The sequence below is a fragment of the Rhinolophus sinicus genome, chromosome 4 (genome assembly GCF_057876585.1).
Source record: "Rhinolophus sinicus isolate RSI-liver-muscle chromosome 4, RSI-T2T, whole genome shotgun sequence".
NCBI lineage: Eukaryota > Metazoa > Chordata > Mammalia > Chiroptera > Rhinolophidae > Rhinolophus > Rhinolophus sinicus.
In genome coordinates this window covers 5,954,581-5,972,144 of record NC_142504.1, presented here as the reverse complement: position 1 = coordinate 5,972,144, position 17,564 = coordinate 5,954,581, and the positions used below count along the sequence as shown (strand labels likewise).

At 37.5% G+C, this 17,564-nt stretch overlaps 1 protein-coding gene across 2 annotated transcripts in view; it reads right to left on the bottom strand.

Annotated features, from left to right (window-relative positions):
* Positions 1-17,564, bottom strand: part of IMMP2L (inner mitochondrial membrane peptidase subunit 2) — a 691,614-nt gene that overhangs the window by 209,565 nt on the left and 464,485 nt on the right. Inside the window, exon 5 of one of the 2 annotated variants that reach the window (XM_088797654.1) lies at positions 2,087-2,152. The exons of the other annotated variant lie outside the window; for it this stretch is intronic. Within the exon in view, the coding sequence (XP_088653780.1) occupies positions 2,087-2,152 (66 nt within the window). The remainder of the gene's footprint in view (positions 1-2,086; positions 2,153-17,564) is intronic. 2 annotated transcript variants of the gene reach the window in all.

The window sequence follows — 17,564 nt, the reverse complement described above, 5'->3', positions numbered from 1 at the left end:
CCCTTGCACATTACTGGGAATATGAAATGGTATAGTGACTTTTGAAAATTGTTTGATAGTTTCTGTAAAAATTTAACACACACTTAACCATACACGCAGCGTCCCCAGGTAGACTCATAATAGGAATAAAAACATATTTCCACCAAAGACACAAATGTCCCACAGCATTTACATTACTGTCCCTATCATTACTCATAATATCCCCAAACTGGAAATAACCCTAAAGTCCATCGACGTGTGATGGGTACACAAAATGTGGCAGGTCCATACCATGGAATATAAACAGAAATAAAAAGGAACAAACTACAGTCCATACACACGATGGAGGAACCAAAAACACATTATGCTAAGTGAAAGGAACCAGGTACAAAAGATGACATATGGGATAATACCGTCTAAACAGAATTTCTGGAAAAGGCTGCTTATGGAGACAGAAGCGGGCCGTGGTTGTGTGACACCAGCAGCTGGAATTGGTAGGAGGCAGAGTTAACTGTAAGTGGGAGGAGGGAACGCATGAAGGTAACAGAAGTGCTCCAAACCTAGATTGTGGTGAGCGTTGCACAACTGTATAAACTTATCCTAACTCTTTCGTTAAAACGGGTGAACCGCATGCTATACAAAGTGTATGCCTCTGCAAACTTTTAAAAGAAACAAAGACCAAGTACACATTCACCAAGTACACCACAGATCTCATATCGGCTGACCATGAACAGGTAATCGTGACATAAAAATGTCGGCCACTCACTCCTACATCAGCAAGTTCGCAAGTTATTTGGTCAGAAGACTCCTTTACACTCTCAAAAACAGAGATTTCAGAGGACTTTTGCTTAGGTGGATACTATCTGTCAATATTTACCGTATTACATGATTAAAATGGAGAACTGAAAAAATCTTTAGTGATTCAATCTAAACTAACAATAAGCCTATATGTTAACAAGAAGAACTACATTTAATAAAAAGTAGTTATTTTCCAAAGCAAAAGAAAAAATGAGAAGAGTGGAATGTTCACATTTTTGCCCGTCTTTTAGTGTCTGGCTGAATAAAAAAACAGCCAAATTTCCATCTCCGTTCCTGTAGTCAGTCTGCTACAATCTCACACATCATGCAGCCTCTGGAAAACCCCACTATACTAAGGAGAAATGAGAGTGAAAAGGGTAAATTATATCTTAGTATTATTAGAAAAGTAGTTTTGACCTCACCGACACCCTCCGCCCCTGCCCCAAAAAAGGGTCCTGGGCACTCCCAGAGAGCGTCGGCCTACCCTTGGAGAACAGCTGGCCTTGATTCTGCTCTAAAACCCACTGAGGTTCATTTTAACGAGACTCTTTAATCTGTACTGTCACTAATACAGATAATTTATGATCAAGCTCTTTTGGAAAAGAGGATCAGAATACTTTTGAACATAGTTTTTAGAGCAGTCGGACTCCCTCATTATATGGACCTGGCTGCGACTTATTCAAAGTAGGAACCAAAATGAGACTTATCATTCCACGTCAATACTTATTTGTTGAATCTCAGACACTGTTCTAGGTTTATCAACAAGTACAATAAATAAGACATTACTACACATTGTCAAAACACTTGATTGCTACAATGTTATTTGCTAAAGCTACTATTTTGCCACTGGTTCGGAAGCTTCTATTTTACATCTATTCCCATCTTCCCCATCTCTATTATAATAAAAGCTCCCCCCAAGCTTCTGTATTTGCCTCTAAAATAATAAAATGTTTTTGAATTTTTCTAAAATGAACCTTGACATCATAATCTGAAACAATCATGTTAATTTTAATATCTGCAAAGCAATGGTTTAATGGCCGTTTTAGAAAATATGGTCAACTTCAGTTTAATTACTATTTCTCCTGTGCCTCCCAGTTAAAAGAGACAATGACCAGTAAGTTTATGAGTATGTATGCCTCACATCCTGAAATGGTTGGTGATACTCAACTAAAGAGGTACCGTCTCATTGGTGATGTCTCCAAAGCTTTAGTCCTCTGTGAAATGTACTTCCCATGTGATGTGATTTAAAACTCAGCAAAAATCAAGGTATTTATAACTTTAATGCAAAACCAACAATGTAAGTACTTACTTTACAATATCTCCTTCAAGAGCAATCACTCTCTTAATGATCTTCTGTTCAGGATTTTTAGGGGACCTGGAATAAGATAAGGTTCTACAATCAGTTACGTCTCGGTTGTTTTAAGAAAATAAAAAGAAGTTCTACAACCCAATAGGCTGTATTAAAGGCATTACAGAACCATGAATCATGACATTTATCCTACTTAGGTCCCTAGTGAGATGGAGTTACTATTGAAGTAACTCTTGCTTTAAATCTCTGGAGGACAAGAAGTCATGCTGAAACTTTACAAAACCAAATGCAGAGGGATATAGACTCTTATTAGTGAAGCTAAGTTCTTGTAGGAAAGCAGATTCATACATAAAAAACGATTAGGCGTTTCTTTAAAATGAAAGCACGCTTCAACTTATTTCATTTCAAATTAACAGAGGAGTTTGATTTAAACCCTCAAGAAAACACTGAGGGTTAGGGGTATTTTTGAACAAATAAAGAATTAGGGAATTCTTTAAACTATATTCAGGTTTAGCCATTTACAGATTATATCATTCAGAGTGCTAAAACAAGGCTATTGACAGTTAAGAGACACTGATAGGTTGTGACAGACTGAACGCAGACATCACCGACTTCGAGCTTTGATTAATAACACATGGTAAATGTTTACTTAGAGTGATACTGTTTACTCTAAAAGGAGACGCCCCTCTTCCTCTCTACTTGCCTCCTCCCTCTTCCCCTCTCACTCTATCCCTGGGATCTCTTACTCTGGGGGAAGCCATGTCTGTCCCCAGCAGCCCCCCTGAGAGACTCCTTCAGGGAGAAACTAGGAAACACGCCCTAGAACCCCAGTCCAGTCTTCAGAGAGAGCAGCTCTGGCCAACAGCCTCACATCCAGGGCATGAGACCCCAGGCCAGACCCCCCATTTAAGCTGCCCCTGGCTGTTGGGTCCTTAGAAAACGTGTGAGATAAATGTTTGTTTTAAGCTGCTAGAGTTGGGGTAATTTGTTACACAGCAATGGGTAATTCAATCTTAATATGTCCAATTTCCTGCCAATAACATTTAAAGCCTTTTGATTTAACAGACCGATTTCAAGGAACATCTCATACATCACAGAAATGATCGTTTAATATGTATCTGAATATCAGGGAGAGATAAAAATATTTCAAGTCACACTTGAACTGAATTACTTTTAAAAAAGGTAAATGCACAAAAACTGAAAAAGATTAAATATATTCAAAATACAATACTTCATCAAAGGAAATATGAAGACTCAGTAAGATTAATATTTCACATTATATCTTGCAGAGAAAAATGAAATCATCTAAACCATTTGCGTCTACTTGTGGAAATTAGTCTCAAAATTTTTTACTAAATTAATTATTAATGTCCTTTATTTTTAAAAGGAAATTTGATCAGAATGTTTGATTGAAGTGTCCCTTCACTTAATTGACTAAACATTATGTTTCTATCAATTGAATGTCATTCATGTACATCCTCTGTGCAGGGCTACTTACAGACCTTTAAAAAGTTTCCCTCCCATGTCTCTCTGTTTAGATAAACAGAAACATATCAAATGGTATTCAACCTTAGCGATCACCAAAGAATTACATATTAAAACAATGGAGGGCCATTTTCCTATTATATTGACAAAGAAATAATGATAATACAGCTTATTGTTGAAGGTTTAGGGACATGGCTACAATAAATATAATGCGTGTCATCATGTAACATGCCTTTTTGTAACTATATCGAGGTGTTATATTCTCTTATCATAACAATTACACTTTTAAATATTTAACCTAATAAGATGACTATGGATGTATGCAAGATTTCACCTACGTGGATGTCGTCTATTTTTTAAAAAGAGAAAAATTTCACCAAGAATAGATTGGTTAAATAAATTATAGTCCGTCCACATAATCAAATATTGTCCAGTCATTAAAAGATAGGTTATAAAATAATTTTTAATGGTGTGGAAATATCAATAGAATGTAAAGATGAAAAATGCAGTTTAGAAAATATTATGTATCCCATGACCTCACATCTGTAATTACAGAGAGACAATGTCACGTGGTTGTACTAGGAAGAAGCAGCAAGGATATAAAACAAAAAGTCAGGTGGGAGGGAGTTCCATGTGTGATAAAACACAAGCCTGGCGTTTAGGTTCAGATTCCTGAGAAGCCCGTTAGCAGATGACAACTGTCTAGGTCACATGACATCACCTGAGAAGAAATGCTCCCAGGTAGGGGAGAGGCCTGAACTAATTACCCAGCTGCCCCACCCAATATCAATGCAATATTAGTGTTAATGAAATAATATGAAAAGCAACCCTTATCAGCATAAAACAATATTTTCTGCCAACAACCTTTAAGCTTTTGAAATACTTGAAAACTATTTTATATTTTAAAATAATCTATAGTTTAAGATCATGAAGCAAAATAGAATATGCAAAGTGAGCTATCTATATAATTAAAGTCTTATGAATTACTACTTAAGTATATCTATAAATTTTAATGCAATATTAAAATCGAATCTAATCAAATGATTCAAAATAAAAAAGCTATTATTAACATTAATCCCATTACTGCTCAAAATCTATATCTATATTTTAATCATTAGGCTGTTGATTGCATGACTTTGAAATAAGTAGCAGGATGAGAACTATCATAGATTTACATTGTGAAAGTCATTGAACTTCCCTTTGTCTGAATTTTCTTGGCTACTTGCCTATCTCCTAGGAAGTGTGGAGAATAACAAGTGAAGGATTGTGCCTGACTTTAGAGATACAATGTATTCCTGCCCAATAAACACTAAAATTCACATTTAAATTTATAATTTTAGTGGCTGCATAATAAGCATTATTTTGCAATATTTATTTCTGGAGCCTGGATTTTAATCATTGTTTTCATAAATCGATAATTTAATTAGACAAGCTCTCTCCAGAGGCTTGGACGAGAGGCCTTGCATTGTCTAGTAACTGCATAGGTCAGTGTGATCTGGCAGAATTTGTCTCTAACAAGCATGGTCGTGGGGAAGGGATCAGAGTCTAACTTAGTCATAGGAACATTTTTATGATACTGAATATTCTTCTTCTTGAATTTCACTTTCTAACTGAATAGAAATATTGCTGTCTTTACCCCGTGACAGGCCAAACAAAGTCATGTCTGACTGTCATCTTGCTAACTGATTTCATGCTCTTGTAATGTTCCCCAAAGGTCGTGATTTGGATCCTGTCTGGAGCCGTAGGTACTTTAGAACAGTCAGGTGAGGCCCCCTTGTGTTTTGTGGGGATGGGAACATCAGCAAGTGTCCTGCCCTCCCTGTTCCCAACCCCCACACCCATCCTGACGTCAAAGGTCTACCTTATCCTGTGTCCAAGCACCCTCGTTCTTCTCTTATTCATAATAAAATTCTGTGGATTGTATAGATTTTTATATTTATGTGGCTCAGGAGTGGCCCAGATTGTCACAGAATTCATTTTAGGATTAGAAGTCACGTTAGCCACAGCCTAACATAAACACTGAGCCCTCAAAAACACCACAGATTATTGGACAGTAATTATACTGCATGTATTATAGCAAGGTCTAAATTTTAACTCTTCATTAATGAGGTAAAAGTAAGAAGTAATATTCTAGGGATACCTTATATTGGATAGGCTAAGTTTTTACTGGCCTAAAGGGTGGTCATGTATTAAATCATGCACATACCTTTACATCAACATAAAAAAAGAACAGAAATATTGCTGTTTTAGTCATCAAAATAAGGTTTAGAATGAAAAGTCCAGGCAACAGTTATAAAAAGTCATATCAAATACAGCTCTCATTGTTTGTTTGTTTTTAATGTTGGAAAAAGTTGCCTGGGTTTGACATGCCTTTCACAGGTTAGTGCTAGAAAAGGCCTGTGAGGATATGTAGCTCTTCCCCTGCCACTGTTATTCATGCCCATTCTCCATGGCCTAAGAGCTTCCGCTTGGCCCCTTGTGCCCTGCAAATGACATGGGCTTGGGTGCAGTGGACATGGAGTCCGCTGGCACTGTCCCGTCTCTGCTACAAGTGAGCTGCTGAGTGTTGCTCTGATTTGTTTGGTTCTTCTCCCCTCTCCTTTCCCCCTCCCCCTCCTTTTCCCTCCCCTCCCCTTCCCTTCATCTTGAGCTGGCCAAGCAGAAGGAGACTTCACATCAAAGTCCTAATTTCTTGTTCCTCTTGAACGAAATAGAAAACAGGCCCACATTCTTGAATGAACCAAGTGCCCTGGTGCTGAGAAGCTCAGATGAGGATGAGCCACCGTCCCACAGCTAGTTGCCCAAATGTTAGTGCCGGGGGACATGTGAGTTTGGGAACATCCAGAAGTCTTGAAGATCCATTATCCACTTCCACTTCCATTATCGCAGGACTACTGAGCAAGGGTGTAAGGAAGCCCTGGCAGAGGGTCTACAGCACAGTAGGGACTCAGCCAACGAGAGCCATCCCTTCCTGAAATAAGTCCATAAAGGGGATCAAGTAACGGGCCCAGGCAAACTGTTCCAATCCTTGCTTCAGACTTCCACAGATGGAACGCTTACTGCAGAAACCCTCCAATAAAAGGCTTTTCAGAGTCTGTTGCATTACAGTGCAAAAAAAGCATCTTAAAGGTTTGGCCAAGTTTTATTACACAATTCACTAAAGAAACATTACCGTTACATATAATTGTATTCATACTGGAAAGTCACAGGTTAGTTTTAAATTAGATGGGTAATCAAGTCATGTTCAGTGTTGGATTCTATATTCTTTGTGTCACTATCAGCAGGGTGAACTTTGTGCATACAGCCCATTTTTAAGAATTCATTTTTTAAATTCAATGCAGTTTTATGAATTAGTACTTTCAAACTTTTTAATTAGGTCAGTATTTCAGGTACGTTTTTGACCCTTGCAGATTTGTCTTTGTAGCCTGTGAATTTTTTAAGCTTAAACAAAGGAGATAGCACAGACTGCAGTTCTTTGGGTTCATTCTTGAAATCCTCACCAGTACAACACTTATAACACCAGATACACTTTCAGAAAATTATATAATATATATGTTTGATCCCTAACCACCACTTTTGCCCTCAGAAGATGCTCCAATCCAAGGGCCCCAGAACTAGCAAAGGGAATTACAAATGTGGTGGCAAAAACCCAGGGTAATGCATCAAAGGTGTCTTCTACAGAAATGCCGTATTTTCTTAGCTAGGGATCGGGTCTTGGGGAAGGGTCACCACCAGACAGGGACAGACGGTGGCAATGTGTATAGAAAACCCTAACAAGAGTGCACAGAACCTGAGAGCATGGGGGCCAGTGCTCTCGGGTAGGACCACTTTGGGGGGTGGGGATGGGCCAGGGGAGACATGGTTCATCCATTTTGGTGCCTCTCTCAAAGTGTACCCTACGTGAGCAGCCTCCCTTCTGCTGTTTCTCCCAAGCAGCAGAAACAGCATCTCTCAGAGAACCTGAGAGACCCCAGTCAGGTTTCTAGCGATGTAGCAGCAGGAACAACCACCTTAGGTTTCAGATTTATCTTCTACAAGTCCTTACGGAAGTCAATGTATGTTAAGAGTACTGAAGAAACAACAGAAGCACGAACTTTAAAAAATTAAACTCCTTTTTATGGATAAAAATTTTCTTGGTTAAAATGAACAGTTGTTTCACTGGCACTAACTATGATTAGAAGAAATTTAATAAGCAAATGGTGGTAACTGGTCTTATTAGTAAATCAACCTTGGTTATGTAAAATCAATTAAAAGTGTTCCATGACTCTAACTTCTGTCATCGAAAAGAGCTGAAATACTTTTGTACTTGAGAATTTTGATTCTGAAAAATAACTGTCTTCACTTAATTATGAAAAATCTAAGATATTTAGTACAATCATAACAATCAGCCAATTTCTACCAATGTTTATTAATTCTAGCATTTCAATACATTGAACATTGCTATCTCCTTAGTGAACATAATTACAGTTATATTTCACTGTCCAGAAGATGTATGGAAATGGATATATACAGAAGAACAGAATAGAAAACAGCACATATGTAATACATAAATACACATGTATATGCGACTCTTCCATGCGATAGAGAATCATGGCATTTAAATAAACTGCTCTGACCTCTAAAGAAACTTCTGGGCTGAAAACACATTCCCAGATTTATTTATTTTATAAGTTTTGTTTTTACATATTGAATATGCTTAAAGTTGTATATATATGTAGAACTGGATATGAATACTTAATAGAAATGTATTAAGACTATTCTTTTAATGTAGACTCCCAAAGTGCAGACCTTCCGACAGAAATACTAGTACTCGTTTCCCAGTCAAAGTAGGACAGGACCTCAGGGGTGTCCACCACGTTTTCTGTAGTCAAGATAGGTGTTGCTCCTCTACCCACACAATCTCACTGAGTATGCCTTTGCAATAGAGTACCATGTATGGCCACGGAATAAAACAAAATCAACCCATCTGCAAAGGAATTAAAACCACCAATCCAGCCTCCTAACCATAACACTGCAGTTAAACTAACTGGCTTTTTACTTTTAACCTCAACCAGGTTGGGAAATAGTGCCAGGTATTTGTGGTAGGCTTCAAGAATATACAAACCGTAACGGACTTAAAGTGCAAGCTATTGATATTTTCTGTATCTAGCCATGTACATATCCATCAGTATGACCCAGAAAGGGCAGACCTGCTGAAATGCAAAATGCATACAGTGTGTAAGTGCTAACGTGGTGACAGGTACACTGATGCCCACTGAAGATGCTGGCCGTATCTGCAGTCACCTGGAGAACGCTACGGGAAAAATGGCACAAGGGTCTCCTGCCTCCCGCACAGCTTACTCACCAGTGTGCCACGATGCTGGTGATACTGTGGGATGTGAGATGCCAAGCGTAGGGCAGGGCGCGTCTTGGTAGAAATGAGGAGCGTGCGAGGCAGTTTTGACCCTTTCACCTGGAGCCAGTATTTAACCCCCACCGACTTTTCCCACCAATAATTCATTTCTAACCTGGCAAATATCTGGGAGAAAAGGAGACAGAATTTTTACCCTGATAAATATAAAAATGAATATTTTATTTATGGTGAATTAAGCTTTTGAAGTCTGCCTAATTGTACCTAACTGGGGCTTACAGTGGACAGAAGCTGTTCAATTCACGTTCCCAGCAGAGGTTTCCACTCCCAAACAAACAACATGGCCAGAATGTTTCCAATGCAACTCGTAATCAGATAAGAATGTGAGGTATATGCTGATGTACCAATGCCCAGCATTTCGGTCTAATGACTACAGTTACGGTATGACACTTGTCAGGGTCAGGCAATGGATAATAAAGAGTCAGATGGGAGTGGGGGCATTTTCAGTGGTTGCCAGCACAGGGGTATATGGTGATAGGACCTTAACAACTGAGACCCAGTCAGGCCAATATACCTTCCAATAGGTACCAGCATGGAGAGATACTGACTGGGGTTCAGACGTCCACTCCTGATACTATCACACTGTGAACTCCCCAGAGCTACTCCGGTGGTAGGGAGAATGATAAACAGACTTAATTTGCCATGAACTGCTTCAGGAACTTCTCAAGTTTACCCCAATTTGAAAAGAATAGATTTTTCTAGCACTAAGACACTTAAATTCAGTAATGGAAAAATAGAGTTACGTATTTTTGCATACCTGGTTTTTACGGCCTGAGAATTTGTACCCATTCCATTTTCTTTATTCCATTATACGTATCTGCGGGTTCATAAGCTCTGTAGTGACTGAACTGACATGCATTATTAATATCTCAGCCTTGCTGCTGGATTCAAAATTCCTAGTAAAATTGAATTAGGTGTATGTGCAAGGAGAGGTAAAATTCCACATGATCACTGAAGTTATCCTAATTTCTCTAAAATGCTCAATCTCCTGGAGAACATAGATGATACAGAGGTTTGAATGTAAGTACAGTATGAAGCATCCTGGCTCCCTTCTGTTCTAACCCTGTTGAACTTATTAATTTTTAAAATATAGCGCTAGTATTTTATGGGACAGGTCTCAGGCTCCAATAACTACACACAATTTGCTCTCTTGAAAATGTCAACTTTATGCCCCAACAGTAGACTGAATAGTCTTCACAAATTGTCTTCAGTAAAAATGCATGAGGTTCGGGATTTTACAAAATCAACTGCAACTGGTCACCTCTGAAAACAGCATTATCATTTACTTGCTCAGCTTGACAGCCATTTATATAGTTCTAGTTGCTAAGTTATCAGAAAATGTTCTGTATATTTCTTGCTCTGCTATTTATACTGCAGTAAGTTATTAATATAATAGTTCATCAATGCTTTTAAACTAAAAAATATGAAAATGAAATGAGATGTCCAGCTGCTATTCTTAATTGTATGCATTTGTTTCTAGTTCTCCTCACTGACCTGCCTCCTCTCTGCTGGATTGAGTACATGGCACTACAGAGAGTAGGGGGGAAGATACTGCCTGATTATCTAGAAGGGCTTAAATTTCGAAAGGGTTTTGACTGGCTGAGAATACATGTCTGTTATTGAGAGGAGGCAAGTTGAGAATGACAAAAAATTGGTGAGGAGTCAAAAAGAATTGTGAGGGATTGTACAGGAACTTTGGGGATTATAGAAGGAAAATAAGGGAGGATATTTCCAAGAACTAACAGAAGTGACCTTATTTGGATAAACCAAGTACAGAGACACAGAGCAGGGACTAGAGAGAAACATAGCCAGGTAAGTAAGAAGAGAGATTCACCAAACAGCACAGAAGCACTGACGACTCCACTTGGAGACATGAGACGGCTGGAGTCGCTAAATTTGACTTCTAGTAATTTAACAGAGCCTCAGAATCAGAGAAAGTTGGTTATGCTAATGTTACCCACAATCCTGTGATTGCCCTCTTTTCCTTTCTTAGGTTGTCCTGGAAAAGTCTTATTCTTTGTAAGAAAATTCAGAGGTCAAACTGTCTTGCCATTTTCAGTTGATTGTACACCATCAGCCATCACTATAATGTATGTCAGGTATGTCTTTTCTATAAAAACTGAGTATGGTGAGGATATAATTTGCTGAACAAGTCACCCTTTTCTATCACTCTTTAGTATACACATACAGTAGACACCTTTTTTCACTAATCCCTAAAATCGTATTCCAAATAATCGGGTACCCACTTAAAATGGAACAGACGGTGTCTGCCCACAGGTGTTATTCCTTACAGGAAGCCAGTCGGATGGTAGGCTGAAAGACATTGATTAATGTGAGAAAGCTGGCTGCTTTTCTGGGCTCCGGTCTTCCGAATCTGTACACACACAAAGTGGACTCTAATCTCTACAGCTGTCATGTTGACGTGAGCTGTACATTTCACAGGCTCTGAAACCACTCCAGTGCTCAAACATTATCTGCAGCTTTCCTCACAACCACAACAGCAGTGAGAGACTTGAAGTAAATGGGAGCAGAACCTCATCTTCATGCGAACTGAAAATAAATTAATGGGAGACTGGCTTCCACAGGGTCCCCACAGCTGAACCTCAACGAGCATCTCCCAGACAAGGTAGAACTATGTATACTCCTCAAATACCTGTAAAATGGAGTAAAACAATGCCAAATAGAATCACGGGAAATAATCTCCAACCCGTTTTACAGGCCTGTGGCTTAAATGCATGAAGGGGGCTTTGATTTAAATAAAAACAGGTTTTTCAGAAACATATGCTTACCACCCACTGCTCTTCATCTGAATGGTACAAACTTAAGAGTTTCATTTCCCTGTAGCACGGGAGCTTTGCCAAGAGATGGGAGCACACACATCAGTGATTAACAAAGATCTGCAGCATACAATGTGTTTTCAGGGGTCTAGTCTACTTTAGAGTGGGTTTCAGGCCATGGTGCCATGTTTCCGTTGACCATGTGGAGAGCTGTTTTGAGTTAGATAACATTTTAAACTCTCTTTTGGACTTTTCAAAAACCTAACTCTACTCCCTAAAATAAAATGCCTTTCTTGAAAAGATGTAAGAAAACCACCAAAATACTTCTCACAAAAATCCTGATTCAGCTTCATTTGAAAATGTGTAACCCCAAAGCCTCGCTGATGCAAACCCTGTCTGTCCCACCCTTTATCAGTTCTTTCTTGTCACTGCCATCTGGTCACCTTTCTTTTTCCAGCACAATGCCCGTCCCTCCAGGCTATTTACTGGCACTCAGGTGATGCCTCCCTCTAATACTTTATAGCACCATCCAAGACAGTCCGGGTGTTTTCCAATTCTTCTTCTCAACGCCACCCCCTGTGTATTTAGGACACGTATCCCTCTCAGATACCATTTTTCAGTTAGAATATATACACGATTGCTTTTGGCCTTCTGTTATAAACACAGTTATTTCCCGCTACATGGTTCTGTGTTATACCTACGAGGAAAACTTGCTCAACATCTCATCTTTTACAATCACAGGTCCCTAAATCCGTATAATTCCAGGCTTTGGAGATTTACACACAATATTCAGAGGAGTCCTAGGGTGCTGTTTCTGGAAAAGTCTTATTTCTTTTTTATTAACTTTTAATACTTAAAGGTCTATCGACTCATAGTTACACTAATCTAATCACATAATCAATATCCTACTGCAGAATTATCACAAATAATTGAACAGATTTAAAATAAATATGTAACATGACTTAATAAAAGGAAGTGGAGCTCAGAGGTTGTTAACTCTACAGAACAAAAAGAAGGTAAATGACCATATCTGAATCTCTTATAGTATCTTTCAAACTATATCAGTACCCTTCTAAATTAAAATCCCATTTTAATTAGTTCCCAGCAATCCATTCTAATCACTTTCCACTCAAAGACTCAGCTGTTTAGAATGCAGACTGGATCACTGCTGTGGTGATGTGTACTTGACCTCCATCCTGTTAACAAAGAGACTCAATTAATTATTTGCTGTTTTGAATGGCTATTTCATTTCACCTCCACCTTTCCTTAAGTGTTAAAAGGCTCAATTGCTTTATCACCTGAACCTTAGCTTTGGAGAATGCGTGCAGAATTTCTTAAATGGCAACTCACAACCCATCTTGATCCAGAAAGCTAATTTCCAGAACCATACCTCCTGCACATCTTATGTGAGAGTCAGCTGAAGTAACTCATTGACCCGGTGGCATGTCATCTTCCAAGAGAGCCTCTCCATTTTGAATGGCACCTTTGGTGCTGATGACACACTGGCACTGCAATGGGCTATTCTGTCACAGTTTCAGTGAAATGTTGGTTTCATTAGAAATCTTACCCAACACAAAGCTACAACGCTCTCGGGATAAATTGGAAGGTATGTAAATTAATAGTGTATTGGTTTTTCCTATGTTTTTTTAGTTTTTCCTATATACTTTTAGTGACATTAAGCTCAGTTGCATAATCTCATATTTAAACCCTAAAACACCAAACCAGGACAAGGAGATAACTTTGAGGTAAATGTGAAAATGGTTTTGACAATGTCTAGGCACAGCAGAACTGATACTAGGGAAGGTACTAGGAACAAAGCCAAGTGATAGAGTCTGGAATCCATCATGAATCTTCGGATTTCTCTTGTATTCTTATCATAACACATAACACAAGACCACATAACATTTTAGAAGTTTCCATTTGCCTCCTAACTGTTTATTTAAAGGGTTATTCCTGTCTCCACGAGTAGATTATAATGAAAGTCGTGATTGTCTTAACCTTCTCGTACCTGTCCTAAATCAGTTACTGGTGCTTAGAAAAATAAGTAATCAGCATTTAATAGTAGTTAGCTCATAAGAAATATACCAAGATATTGCTACTAGATATCTCATATAAGTGGAATCAGAATATTTGCCCTTCTGTGTCCAGCTTATTTCACATAGCATAGTGTCCTCAAGATGACCCCACATTGTTGCATGCATCTAAATTCCATTCCTCAATTCTCATTTTCATAACAGATATTACTCATTCTTTCATGAATATCCCAAATGATTTATCAACCAAGTAGCAATTAGTTGGTATGTTTGTTATGATCTAAATAAAAAATGGCAACGGAAATTGAAAAAAAAAAAAAGAACAACACATACAACTTCTCAATTCTTCCCAAGAGAATATATACTATCATGACAATCAATAATCTTAAGTCTGCAGATCTTAGTCTGTAAATTAGTGGCTCTGAAACTCTAAAGTCTACATTAGGCAATCTGGGATCCACATTTTTAAAATCACCTAAGTGACTTTGATGTAGGTGGCCCTACCCCATCTTCGATAGATGCAGCTGGGAACTCTCACAGGGAAATTCAGCATATTTGTTTCTCACACATTCAATAAAGACATAAGCCATAAAAAAAACCATAACGTGTTTCTAAAATGAACATGACAGATAACTCTGATTTTCAAACAGGTACAACATTCTAAACTCGTGGTTAAACAAAACTTCCTACTAGGGAAATAGGCCAACATTCTAAAATTCCATATTTAACTTCAACCTGGAATTGGATCTATAACTAGTATAGAAACAGCATACTCATAAGAAAGAGCAAAACATCCCATTTCCAGGGTTGCTTAGGATATAGAAACCTCATTCAGAACAGGCACAATAATAAGAAACTATGATGTAACAGAAAGGTTATGGATGGTATGAAGAATTCATAATACAGAAGAACTTATTTCTTACAGTCATTAATTCATTCAACAAATAGCTGTGGAATGACCATCAGGTACTCGTAGGTACCCTGTATGGCACTAGTCCACAAAACAGACTTTATAACAATTTATGGCACTCATGGCATTTTTAGGATTCAGACCCAAATGCTAGCTAGCTTTATTACCTAAAGCAAGTCATTTACCTCTGTTAGCATCGATCTTTTCATGAGCAAAACGAGGCGATGGCTAGTGGTACTGGTGACCCCAAATGTTGCTATAGAGATCAAATGAGCTACTAAGCATAAGCTTTTGAGCTTCTGCTTTTCCTAGAGTGAGTGTCAGAATAAGATAATAAATTATATTGGTGAGCTCCAAGGGTCCAATTCCTACTTTAAGTAGGAAAGAAGTTATAATCTCTGAAACTAAAACTACAAAATGAACTTCTCACTACAGCAATCACTGTGTAACATTCTGTGACATCTGTGTCTTGGTCTGTTACACCCTGACAGGAATAATTCTGCCACCAAGTAGAAAGCTCGACTCTACTGTCACATAAATGTCAAATAGTCTCTCTCTCTCTCTCCCCCCCCCCTTCCCTTCTTTCCCTCCTTCCCTCTTTCCTTTCTTTTTCTTTCTGTCTTCCTTCCTTCTTAGAACCTTCTTTATAAGATTTTTTTAATAATTAATGATGTTCTACATAGATTAAGCCCTTTTTAAGCCCAGTAATTTGTTGATTTTTGTTGTTGTTGTTAGTTCACGAGCTGTTAAATTTGTAGCTAAATGTATTCTTATTGGGCAATTTAATTGTTCCAGGGAAATGCAAAAGTTCAATCAACCAGTTTTGTGTGGAAAGTAAAAGGAATCTAATTATTCTGTTGTGTATTTTAATTGTTTTTTCACTTAAAAACTAGGTAACCAAATGAAAACAATGAAATTGCATGAAAAATGCTCAGAAAATACAGCAAATAGTTCATAGACCGTCCGTGAAGCACAACTAGAGAAATCCAAAGCCTAAGAGATGTTCAGAATAAGCGACCAGAGAGTTGATAAGTGACAGACACTTGTCCACTTTTTAATCTCAGATTCCTTGCTTCAGTGTTTTCTTTCAGAATAACAGATTATGCCATTTATTAGCATATTTTCTGGGCTTTCATTCTGAGTATTTTAAAATGCTGACTTAAGTGGGTAATGTTTTGAAAGAGTGAAATATCAGGTACGTATATTTTATAATAAGAAAGGTATGCCATGGACAAATGAATGTTTTCTTAAAAGCACAAATCAGATGATTAGAAGTGAGAGTAGGACTGTGGGTAAGAGGCTCTCAATCTATTATTCAGAAAACCATATTATAATTTCTCATGGTGCCATTATTATTTGCAATGGGGTTTCAATTAGCAAAAATCAATATAAAAATGTGTAACTAAACCAAAGAGAAATTAATGGTGGCAGCCTAAGATTACTTTTATTCTTTCTAAAAAGTTGTATATATAGCAACCATAAATTGATATGAGATAAAGAAATCAAATTATTAATTGTTAAAAGAAACACATCCTATTTAAAATAAGATTATCGTCAACACTAAATATTCATATTTTCATGTGAGAAAGAAAACAATATTTAATCTCAGTTTGAGTAGATTAATGATTGATGCAAAGTCCCTAAAGAGCCCTTCCACTGACTCTCTGATCTCTAAATTTTTTGATAACTCTTTCTAAGGGGTATGTCAAAAACACAGAGCCCTCTTTCAAAACGTGAAAAATCTGTATTTTTGCTAAAACCAAAACATTGAGTGTTAAAAATTATGTGTGACTTAAAAAAATAATTCGAAATATTAAAATATAATTTTAAATAATTCTTAATAGAAATTTAAATTAATTGATGGGAAGGTCTATGGAGAAAATTAAGGTGGTTTGGTGTTATTAATATTTTAAAGGTCAATGCTTGGTATTCCACTTAGATGATCATTTGTTGGATGGACCCACTGTTTGGTCCAATAAGGTCGGCTTCCTGAGCTTCATAAGATTTACATATAACTTTTCCAGAATACATACATACGTGAATATCCATATAAATCCACATAGTATATGCTAATTTTCTCTGCAGTAGAACGTATCATGTTGTCTGGCACTCACTACAAATTTCTCCAAAATTTCCTAGTACTTTTGGTATCTATCTATGTATCTATCTATGTATCTATCTATCTATCATCTACCTATCAAAATTACTCATGTTTTTATCACCCAGAAATAATGGCCAGTAACATTTTGGTATTCATCTTTTCTCATTTTTTAAAACTCTATATTTTTTTTAATGGACTAGTATATGATGTTCTGTAATCTGCTTTTTTCAGAGTTTAATAGTTTGTCTTGACAAGTTTTTCCAATTCTTAACTCCCTAAAGAAGAAGTTTTAGGTAGACTAACACAAATTAAAAGTGAAAGATTTGTGATTATCTCATTAATTCTAGCGATACTGGTGGTCAATGAGATACTAACCTAAATTAGGGCTCTGAGAGAATTGAATTATTGGGTTTGGCGGCAGTCACACTGTTAAAATTATGTGGGTAATTAACAATTCTTGCCTACAGTTAGGTCTATATTTGGCAAATCAAACCAATTGGTCATGCTTAATATACCACTTAGGAAAACCTTGCTAACTTTACTATTAAGACTGGGCCTGACAAAATAAACAATTATAATCATGCTCCTGGAGTGTGACAGAATGTTTAAAATAAAATTTGAGGGTCGTCTTACTAGCTCTTCACTAACTTTTCCTTCCCCGCATCTGGCCCTCTCTCACTTCTGCTTCCTCCCTTATTTTTGCTCTGTGGATACAGGCACTACCTCAAAGCAACGCCTGCCATTCTGTCAGTTATAACTGTA